This window comes from Oncorhynchus mykiss, chromosome 28, assembly GCF_057628025.1.
Source record: "Oncorhynchus mykiss isolate SJ-2025 chromosome 28, ASM5762802v1, whole genome shotgun sequence".
Classification (NCBI taxonomy): domain Eukaryota; kingdom Metazoa; phylum Chordata; class Actinopteri; order Salmoniformes; family Salmonidae; genus Oncorhynchus; species Oncorhynchus mykiss.
The window spans coordinates 29814260-29825718 of NC_143049.1; the positions used below are offsets into that span (position 1 = coordinate 29814260).

The 11459-nt window shown below is 44.0% G+C and overlaps 1 protein-coding gene across 4 annotated transcripts; it reads left to right on the forward strand.

The window, feature by feature from the left end:
- Window positions 1–1352: 1352 nt before the first annotated feature.
- plxdc2a (plexin domain containing 2a) lies at window positions 1353–11375 on the forward strand. Of its 4 annotated transcripts, none has more exons than XR_005040253.2 (14): window positions 1353–1965; window positions 3733–3905; window positions 5232–5375; window positions 5599–5668; window positions 5829–5951; window positions 6841–6959; window positions 7067–7166; window positions 7307–7402; window positions 8334–8415; window positions 8579–8639; window positions 8737–8973; window positions 9721–9759; window positions 10007–10170; window positions 10459–11375. XR_005040253.2 is itself a non-coding variant. In XM_036966772.2 (14 exons), the coding sequence occupies exons 1-14, from the start codon at window positions 1878–1880 to the stop codon at window positions 10687–10689; spliced, it is 1731 nt and encodes a 576-aa protein (XP_036822667.1). In that variant the 5' UTR covers window positions 1353–1877; the 3' UTR covers window positions 10690–11375. The 4 variants fall into 4 exon arrangements, 2 of the variants coding, with proteins under 2 accessions (XP_036822667.1, XP_090081127.1); XM_036966772.2 differs by having other exon boundaries at window positions 8737–8977; XR_016492740.1 differs by lacking the exons at window positions 1353–1965; window positions 3733–3905 and adding an exon at window positions 4539–4630.
- Window positions 11376–11459: the final 84 nt, after the last annotated feature.

The following is an 11459-nucleotide window of genomic DNA, read 5'->3' on the forward strand; positions in this document are numbered from 1 at the left end:
CAGCAAGCTGGGAGGGGAAAAGGATTGTTGATGAGCACAAGCACATTTACTGTAGGTTGTCTGATTCGGAAACTATGGCTGAGGATTAAGGACTTGTGTTTTATTATCACTGCACATTGAACCACATGTATTTAACGGGGAGTCACAACAAAAATAGTGTCAACGATAACTCCACTGTAGTAGCCTGGGTAACGATAACTCCACTGTAGTAGCCTGGGTAACGATAACTCCACTGTAGTAGCCTGGGTAACGATAACTCCACTGTAGTAGCCTGGGTAACGATAACTCCACTGTAGTAGCCTGGGTAATGATAACTCCACTGTAGTAGCCTGGGTAATGATAACTCCACTGTAGTAGCCTGGGTAACGATAACTCCACTGTAGTAGCCTGGGTAACGATAACTCCACTATAGTAGCCTGGATAACGATAACTCCACTGTAGTAGCCTGGGTAACAATAACTCCACTATAGTAGCCAGGGTAATGATAACTCCACTATAGTAGCCTGGGTAACTGAGCTATATTGATGTTTTATCTTGACAGCTACGGTATAAAGCCAGACTGTCCATGTCCAGAAACTCTAGTGTACAACTTTATAAGGTTGGAATTCAGTATTAATGAGATACAGGATAACAAATGGCCCTGTGTTTGTCTGTGGGAACAAGTACAGTATGGTCCCCTCCTTTCTTTTCCATTAAGACTAAACATAATCTCTGTTGTGTGCCAGGGCTTAGAAGAGGAAGAAGAGGAACCCTTAACCAATGACAGATGCTTCGATATGTATCGTAAAAACGGCTTTGAAACTTGGCCTCTGGAGTATACTCACATTCCCTCGTTACCAAGGATGCAACATCTGACGGCAGGAACTATTTCCCCAGCTCAATCAATACCATATGATTCACAGGGTGTATTAGTACACCATTGGGCTCTTTTGTCAATGCAAAACAAGCTGTATTGCTTATGAAGATAAACTGATATGAAATGCCTTTAGTGGCAATTCAATATGATGGGTCTGTCTAATTTCACACATCATTAGACTAAATGAAGTAGAGTAAGTGGAGTACAGTGTGCTTGCACTGCCCCACAGACTAATCTCTCTCTCTCTCTCTCTCTCTCCCCCCCCCCCCCCCCCCCCACACACACACACACCCTGAGGTTGGAAAGCCCTTTAGCCTTGTGAGACATGTCACACTCATCCAATCCATGGAATTCTCACAGGAACTCGCTCTCATGGAGGTGAGAAAACACACACACAGTACACAGAGAGAGAGAGAGAGAGAGAGAGAGAGAGAGAGAGAGAGAGAGAGAGAGAGAGAGAGAGAGAAAGAGAGAGAGAGAAAGAGAGAGAGAGAGAGAGAGAGAGAGAGAGAGAGAGAGAGAGAGATGGAGGTCCTATTCTACTCAGCACGGAGGCAGACTGTTTTGGTGAGTGTGTACAACGTTTCCAGCGCTTATGCACTGTCTCCACTCTCAGCTTATTAAAACGGAGATGACCTGCAAGAGGGAGAGAGACAATAATAACTTCAGCTTCGCACTCAAGTCATTGTCAACATACTTATTATCTTAGCCCTATCAAGTGACCACAATCTTTCCAAGACAAATAGATTTAGTCAATTTGAATTCTTGTTAAATGGGCATTTCCCGGCGACGGGAAGTATTGCTATTGAAATTGTTAGTATTTTATGTTAAAAATGCAACTACTGGATTTTATTTCATAACTTGCTCTGCGTTTTTGTTTGAGAAGTGGACAACATTCTGACGGAATAGTATCGCCTTGAAACCAAAAGGACCTTGCGCAGATGAAAAGTTGTCCAACTGAGTTTTTTATTTGACAGCGCGCTTTGGGAATTTAAAAGGGAATAACAAGACTTAGGAACTGATGATGACGAAGACTGTCAAATTTATCACGGGAATATTTATAGTTTTCCAGTATCAAATAACTCATGTGGAATTGATGCCTGCCAGTGGTAAGTCATTATTTAAGATAGTCTTTATTTATCGTAAGTCATTATTGTTCTTCAATTCTCTTTGGTGTGTTTGTTTTTGAAGCTCAGCCATGTGGACTAAGATTTCTATATAGCCTTAATGTTTTGGCAAGTTATTTACTTTTCAAATAAATCAAAATATTGAAGGAATTACTGTAAACATTAGACCAGTAAAGTACAGGATAAAATGCTGTGATAGGCTACATCACTGCCATACTGAATCCTTAGAGAGTGGACACAGTTCTCTGGCATAGAATAGAATACTTCCCAAGTGACTTTCCTAAGATAAGAGGAGATAAGATAACTTAACAAGATAAGTGGACTTGCTACATAAATGTCACTTTGCTGACATGCATGTAGGTTTGTTACTGCTTTTAGTGTCAGTTCATGGCTCATTAAAGGGGCAATAAGTAATTGCGACATTCATTTGTATACCCATGGATTCTTGAAGAATATAATTTCTAAATGCCTCATGAGCTTAGTTCAATTGTCACACTCCATCAGAACCCAAACTAGGAGCTTGTTTTACTCTGGTGTTTTGTAAGCAAAGTAATTGTAAACAAACACTGTATAGCCTCAAAACAAGTTTAAAACTGTACATTTGATCTCATGGATGGTCAGTCCTTGCATCTGTAGCTCTGTCTTAAAATGTGTCAGATGCTACATGTATCCAGCCCCATCCCTAAGCTATTTACCAAATCAGTGGTGGGCTGCCCACTTTCTTACTGTTTACAACTGCAGATTGCTCATTAAACCAGTTTCTTTTAGGTGTTCTAAATGTCTCCCAACCACAATAACACTTCTACGTCTGCTGATGCTAGTAGAACACTATGTGACATACTCTATGAGACTCACAACATGTCTTCCTCCATCACAACTGCCCCATAACGTCTGGGTTGGGCCTGCCAGTGTGAAGAATGTGCGGCAGCCTTTCACTCTCTCCTGCGAAAAGAGGGGGGAGTTTAGGTGCACTGCTGTCCCTGGCAGGATGATTGAGGGAAGGTGGATGTTTGTTTTTCCCAGGGAAGAGAGGTTAGTATGCTGTTTGTGTCTGTCACATGTTGACACTGACAGGCAGGCAGACGTAGGCTAGTATATAAAGATGGGTTTAGTTCCAAGGACTGAAGACGTTCAGTCATTGTCAACCTCACATGGGAGATTCCTGGGCCCTTTTCAAACACTGGTGAGATGAAGCGTAACCAGCACACTATGTCACAGGGAGCCCCTTCTACTCTCCTCAGGGGTCTCCCATCCTGGTGTGCAGGGGTTGGCCCTCTCTAGATGAGAGTCAGATCTGGATCAAATACATTATGTGTCAAATACTTTGAAGTGTACGCTTGATTTAGCTTGACCAGAATTCAGGGTGGTTTGCATTGGTTCCATTGTATTCGGCAATGGAAGGCCTGTCCCAGACCTGCTGTTTTCAACTCTCTAGAGACAGCAGTAGCAGTAGAGATTCTCTGAATGATCTGCTATGAAAAGCCAACTGACATTTACCCAGTCCTTTCCGGCACAGCCTGGAGAGGACTGGCCACCCCTCATAGCCGGTTCCTCTCTAAGTTTCTTCTGGCATTTCTAGGGAGTTTTTCCCAGCCACCGTGCTTCTACACCTGCATTGCTTGCTGTTTGGGGTTTTAGGCTGGGTTTCTGTACAGCACATTGAGATATCAGCTGATGTAAGAAGTACATTTGATTTAGGCTAAATCATTGCACACCTCATGTATCTGAATGTGTTTTTGTTTGGTCAAGGTCTGGGGAGTGTGTCTGAGGAGCAGGGATCCTCCAGCCAGAGGTGGAGGAGGTGGCTGGCCATCCCCAGGCCGGGTGCCCCGAGCTGGGCCAGTGACGACCGCCACAGCCACTACAAGGACCAGGATGACCTACTGACTGAGGAGAGACATGACAACAGCTCCCAGATTGAAGTAGGAACAACAACAACAATTTCAAAGGCCAGGAGTTTTCCTGACATCCTGACCAGGACAGTAATAAAGTCTGGGCCCTAGTTAATTAGACCCCAGGGTGTTTCCTGACATCATGACCAGGACAGTAATAAAGTCTGGGCCCTAGTTAATTAGACCCCAGGGTGTTTCCTGACATCCTGACCAGGACAGTAATAAAGTCTGGGCCCTAGTTAATTAGACCCCAGGGTGTTTCCTGACATCATGACCAGGACAGTAATAAAGTCTGGGCCATAGTTAATTAGACCCCAGGGTGTTTCCTGACATCATGACCAGGACAGTAATAAAGTCTGGGCCCTAGTTAATTAGACCCCAGGGTGTTTCCTGACATCATGACCAGGACAGTAATAAAGTCTGGGCCCTAGTTAATTAGACCCCAGTGTGTTTCCTGGACAGGTCTTGTGTTTAGGAAAAGTCAGGACCCTGTCATGTTTAATAATGTTTCATGTTCTGTCATATCGGCATGATATAGAACTCTATGCACTCTACATCTCACTGTCAGAATCAAGCTTGAAATGATCTCTCATTGTTCAGCACAAATTCAGGACTTATAGTGTATAACATCTAACACAGTGTTTCCCAACCTTGGTCCTCCAGTACCCCCAACAGTACACGTTTATTGTAACCCTGGACAAGCACACCTGATTCAACTTGTCAACTAATCATCAAGCCCTCAATGAGCTGAAGAGGTGTGTATGTCAAGGGCTACAACAGGGTTGGAAAACACTGAATTATAACATGAATGTTGTTTATCCCAGGAAACACGGAATGCTAACATGAATGTTGTTTATCCCAGGAAACACGGAATGCTAACATGAATGTTGATTATCCCAGGAAACACTGAATGCTAACATGAATGTTGTTTATCCCAGGAAACACTGAATGCTAACATGAATGTTGTTTATCCTAGGAAACACCGAATGCTAACATAAATGTTATTTATCCCAGGAAACACTGAATGCTAACATGAATGTTGTTTATCCCAGGAAACACTGAATGCTAACATGAATGTTGTTTATCCCAGGAAACACGGAATGCTAACACGAACGTTGTTTATCCCAGGAAACACGGAATGCTAACATGAATGTTGATTATCCCAGGAAACACTGAATGCTAACATGAATGTTGTTTATCCCAGGAAACACTGAATGCTAACATGAATGTTGTTTATCCTAGGAAACACCGAATGCTAACATAAATGTTATTTATCCCAGGAAACACTGAATGCTAACATGAATGTTGTTTATCCCAGGAAACACTGAATGCTAACATGAATGTTGTTTATCCCAGGACATGAACCATAGCTACTACACATCTAAGATCTACGGGGCTACAGAGACTGCTGGTAAATATCTGTGGGTGGACATAGATCAGCTGGACCCAGGGAAGGGGAAGATCCACGGCCTGCTGTCCAACACACACAGACAAGCAGCGGTACGCAGCCTTAGGGCAGAGGATATCAAACCATCAAGGAAAAGGGCATGCTCCTGTTTAGTGGATACTGTCATGACAAGTCAGCGCCTAGCTCTGCAGCCGACTGCTACCTGTATGACTTCTACAATATCAGTGATGATCACTCATACCTTGTGGCACCTTGTCTTGTCACTGAAACTCATCTTTGTTTTTGTGGTTTTTCTCCTTTCATTTCTCCTTTCAGAGTGTTCATCTGTCCTTTGACTTCCCGTTCTATGGTCACATACTGAGAGAAATCACAGTGGCAACTGGTGGTATGTCAAACTCTGATGAATGAGAATGAATATGTGAGAGACTACCACCATTATAAGGGACCTCCATCATCACTTCCTGAAATAAGAGGTGTGTGTGTGTGTGTGTGTGTGTGTGTGTGTGTGTGTGTGTGTGTGTGTGTGTGCGCACCCCCTCCATCAGGTTTCATCTACACAGGCGATGTCATCCACAGGATGCTGACGGCCACTCAGTACATCGCCCCTCTGATGGCCAACTTTGACCTCAGTATGTCCACAAACTCGACCATCAGTTACTTTGACAACGGTAAGACATATAGACATAGAGCCAAACAGGCAATTGTGTCTCGATAGATGTTAAGCCCTGCTCAGTCAATCAAAGGTTTTCTAGAAAAGTCAAGGGCAACTAACTTTATCCATGTGCAGCGAATTAACATAGCTACTGTCTTTGTGTATGTGTGTTTCTCTGTCTGTCCTTTAGGTAAAGCCTTGGTGGTCCTAACCAGCCTGTGTGTGTTTCTCTGTCTGTCCTTTAGGTAAAGCCTTGGTGGTCCTAACCAGCCTGTGTGTGTTTCTCTGTCTGTCCTTTAGGTAAAGCCTTGGTGGTCCTAACCAGCCTGTGTGTGTTTCTCTGTCTGTCCTCTAGGCACAGCCTTGGTGGTTCTAACCAGCCTGTGTGTGTTTCTCTGTCTGTCCTCTAGGTACAGCCTTGGTGGTTCTAACCAGCCTGTGTGTGTTTCTCTGTCTGTCCTTTAGGTACAGCCTTGGTGGTTCTAACCAGCCTGTGTGTGTGTCTCTGTCTGTCCTCTAGGCACAGCCTTGGTGGTTCTAACCAGCCTGTGTGTGTGTCTCTGTCTGTCCTTTAGGTAAAGCCTTGGTGGTCCTAACCAGCCTGTGTGTGTTTCTCTGTCTGTCCTCTAGGTACAGCCTTGGTGGTTCTAACCAGCCTGTGTGTGTGTCTCTGTCTGTCCTTTAGGTAAAGCCTTGGTGGTCCTAACCAGCCTGTGTGTGTTTCTCTGTCTGTCCTCTAGGTACAGCCTTGGTGGTTCTAACCAGCCTGTGTGTGTGTCTCTGTCTGTCCTTTAGGTACAGCCTTGGTGGTTCTAACCTGCCTGTGTGTGTGTCTCTGTCTGTCCTCTAGGTACAGCCTTGGAGGTTCTAACCAGCCTGTGTGTGTGTCTCTGTCTGTCCTTTAGGTACAGCCTTGGTAGTCCAGTGGGATCAGGTTCACCTACAGGACAGTGTAAGTCAAGGCCCATTTACCTTCCAGACCGCTCTGCACAGCGACGGACGCATCGTCTTCGCCTACAAAGAGGTGACGCTCCTCTTCCTCGCTAACTATTACTTATTCTAGAGAAGTAGAGCTATTTGCCATTAGCTTTAATTGTAATGAATGTGTATACCTCATTGTCCTGTGTGTAGGTTCCCATTGACATCAGTGAGATCAGGTCAGTGAACCATCCTGTCAAAGTGGGCCTCTCAGACGCATTTGTGGTGCTTCATGAGATTGAGCAGATACCCAGTGAGTATCATAATACTTCACTACTCTCTGTGTGTCTCTGTGTGCCCCCCCCCCCCCCCCCCGCCCGCATCCCTGGTCCTCCAGTAAGATTAGATCTGACTGCAGTCTGATCACCATTGACCACCTTCTCATTCTGCCAGATGTTCGCAGGAGGACCATCTATGAGTACCACAAAGTGGACATCCTCAAGTCCAAGATCGCCAACTCTACAGCGGTTGAGATGCTTCCTCTGCCCAGTAAGTTTATAGCCCCGTTTATACCTTGTTCTAACGTGTCCTGTGTCCTGATCTTGTCCACATTCTGATTGTGCCCGCATTTTCAGACGTGCGTCTACACATAGTGTTAAAATGTGTCACTTATCTGTCCACTGTGTCCACATTTTGACCTGCTTTCCTGGTCTCTCCCTGTATGTAAATCATTTGACAGATATTCTTTCAAAATAATATTTATTTATTTTAAGACATACTGTATATTGATGCCATAAGTCAATTGTGCCACGTCAATGATTTTAGAGGGCCTTATACAGTGGGGCAAAAAAGTATTTAGTCAGCCACCAATTCTTCAAACAGGTGCCATTAATACAGGTAACGAGTGGAGGATAGAGGAGCCTCTTAAAGAAGAAGTTACAGGTCTGTGAGAGCCAGAAATCTTGCTTGTTTGTAGGTGACCAAATACTTATTTTCCACCATAATTTGCAAATAAATTCATTAAAAATCCTACAATGTGATTTTCTGGATTTTTTTTTCTCTCATTTTGTCTGTCATAGTTGAAGTGATTATGAAAATTACAGGCCTCTCTCATCTTTTTAATTGGGAGAACTTGCACAATTGGTGGCTGACTAAATACTTTTTTGCCCCACTGTATATTGATGATTTGAATGGTTTCACTCTACAGATCCGAATACACTTGTAAAATATCCACACACAGTGGGTCCCTGGCTACCTTTGGAGGTGTTCAGGAAGATCTGATCACAATCAGTCTTTTAACCATCTACACCAGTCCAAAAATGTTGGCAGAATCAGAATCAGGGCAAAGGACACGTTAGAACTAGGCATAAACGGGGCTTAAGTCTACAGGGCTCTTTACAGTTATATCTATGGTAATTATTATTTGTGCTGGGCTAGAGCAACTTTTGGTGTACTAGGATCTCGCTTTTTTTTCTCTCAGCTTGTCTTCAGTTCTCCAGCTGTGGACCTTGTATGTCATCTGAGATCGGCTTCAACTGCAGCTGGTGCAGCAGACTGCACAGGTAAAAGTCCAGGTCAAGTTTGTTATTGCCATTTGTAGGCACAGAATGCATACAGTGGAATTTCTCTGTGACAAGAGTTCAAAGAGAAATGTAACAACCTATCTCTCCCAAATCAGCGCCATGTTGTGTCCTAATGGTTGTTCTGTTCTGTTATTTATAACAGGTGTTCCAGTGGCTTTGACCGGCATCGTCAGGACTGGGTAGATAAGGGCTGTACTGAAGCGGTATTGAACAGTTCACTATTCACTTCATTTGTTTTCTTCTGCCTCAAGGAAACTAATTCAAAACTGGAAACTAATTCACGTTGTCTTGATTTCACAGGGGAAAAACCAGAGCTGTGTTCAGATGGTTCACACCAACACCACAACACCTTACAATGTGCCTAACGCTCACACTACAACCACTCCAGTTGCCATGACAAGAACAGTGCGACAGCGGACTACCACCTCCATCACCACAACTACCTCCTCTACCACCACTACCACTGCCACTACTACATCCAGAGCCAGACCTAGCCCCACTGTCACCACTGCCCTCCCCTTCACCAGTGCTCCTACGGTGGGTAAGTAGTAGTACCTGGCCTTTTTGATCAAAACAGAATTACCATTTGGTGTGATGGGATGAGTGAGTGACATTTACCAAGCCATTTTACAATGACTTAACATTTACCAAGCCCTCGTGGGTTTACAATGACTTAACATTTACTAAGCCCTGGTGGGTTTACAATGACTTAACATTTACCAAGCCCTCGAGGGTTTACAATAACTTCATATTTTTAAAGTCTGAAGTGGTGTAAGAAATAGAGTGGAAACACATTCTAGTTCATTCCTGCTTACACAATCCAATGCTTTGAAACCCTTGATGGGAAGTGAACAAGTGCACAGTTGGAAGTGAACAAATGCACACTTCAGGTAGAAGGATGGAGAATGGGAGTTGGGCTGCGGTTTGTGTTTGCTCTAGCTGCTCAGGGACGTAGAGATGACGAGGGTCCGGTCTGCAGCTATTTCCCAGCCTGCTGTCAGATAATTGTGCAGCCGCTTATACAACGCAATGACAAATACTACACACTGGCACCATACTGCACACGTGGATCTTATCTGCTGAATGATGCCTCTCACTAGGTATCTGTCTATGTCAGTCTGGGGATTGATGGAAGGTATGTCTCATCGTATACTGTTTATGAACACACACAGTACATGCCTATATGGCTCTGGGATAAACATTAAGTACAGGCCTCTGACTTGCCTCAGAAAGCTGGTGACCAGTTTTGGCCCTCACTCATCCATATGTATTTTCTTCTTTCAGATGACACTAAGATTTCCCTGCACACAGAAAAAGAATCGCGTAAGTGGTTGCCAATCTCTTGCATGGTTCCAACATTCTCATGAATAATACATGATATTCAACATAGGCAGGATTTGCACTTTTGAGACTATTATATTTGTTTCATGACACTGGCAAGCTACATAAAACACACCTAAAGCATTTTTATTAAAACAAATATTATTTTGACCCAGATATGGGCGACAGCCCAGCAAACAGTGAAGATTCCTACAACGTTCGGTAACGTTTGTTACTTGTCCCCCTCCAGCTGCTGAGGTGGACGAGCCAGAGGAGGAGCAGAGAGAGGTGCGCCTGCAGACTGGTCTCCTGGTGGGTATCTCGCTGGTCATGATCACCATGGCAGCAGCCATCATAGCAACGGTGTACATGTACAACCACCCGACCTCAAGTGCCAGCCTGTTCTTCATAGAGGTAAGTAGGCCTACTGCCCCCTGCTGGCCTGGCTGGCACTCACAAACATTTGTATGTCTTTATTTACAACTTGATTTGGTCAGGGAAGTCACTGAGAGTACATCTAATTTAATGTATTTTGTTAAGGCTTAACACATTGTGACATTTAGGTAATTGAAGACCTTCATCAGACAATGTCAGACATTGTTTTTGCCTATATGGAGTAGTTACACATTTTAGGGAAGCTCTTCTAATACATTTTGTTTAGCACAAATCTCCTTTAAGTTCTTCTACCTGTGCTTCCCACAGAGGCGGCCCGCACGCTGGCCAGCCATGAAGATGAGGTTCTGTCGCAGCTCAGGGAACCCTACGTACGCCGAGGTGGAGGATCCAGGGCTGGAGAAGGATGATCTGGTGGTCATCGACCCCAAACACACCTTCGTCATCTCCGGCCACGACCGCAGGGAGAGCTTCATGGACAGCAAGGATGGCTTCATCGTCCCCAACCAAAGAGAACGGTTCCTGTCAGACCATTGCTGACTGGATCTAAACGGATCTGACTGAAGCGGACCTGGCCAAAACTAACCAGACCTGACCATTCAGGAGGCTTTGGAGAGGAACTTGTATTTTATACTGTGGAAGGAGAATGTATACTTCGCTACCTTGCATTCTAACTAAAGTGCATGAATAAAGGAACAGACTGGATTTGTAAGAGACCATATTCAGACACGTAGAGGACAAATGGAAGTTTGTGGGGGAAAAAAACATATTTTTTTTGTTGAAACCAACACGTTTGGGCCTTCTTCAGTTCTACCGTGGAAGTGGAATTCCTTGAACTAATAGATGGCCTTTTATTTAGCACGTAGAAACGTCAAGGTTCAGAGCTGCTGAGGAAGAAAAACTAGCTGATTTTAAAAAACAATGAAATATATAAGCTAAGAATGTCCTCAGCATGTTGACCAGGTTTTGTTTTTCCTGGTGGAACGCACTGCTACAGCTGACTGGAGATGGAAATGGCAGTGCCTCAGGAGAATCTCAGGCCGACTCAGAGTGACTCAACTCAACAACTGCTACAGGACAATCTTGAACAATGTGCTGATGATTCTCTACTGTACATATGCTTAACCTGCTGTCATTTTCATGACATTTGAAACGTTTGTGATTTGTGTGCTGTGATTGCAGAGGACAGGACACATAATAAATTAAACTGGACAGATTAATTAACCTACACCTCTCAGGTAATTTAGTCGTGTTTACTAAATGCAGGCCTAAGTGCAGGTGGTGGAGGCAGAATGCTGTTGAATGTCTAT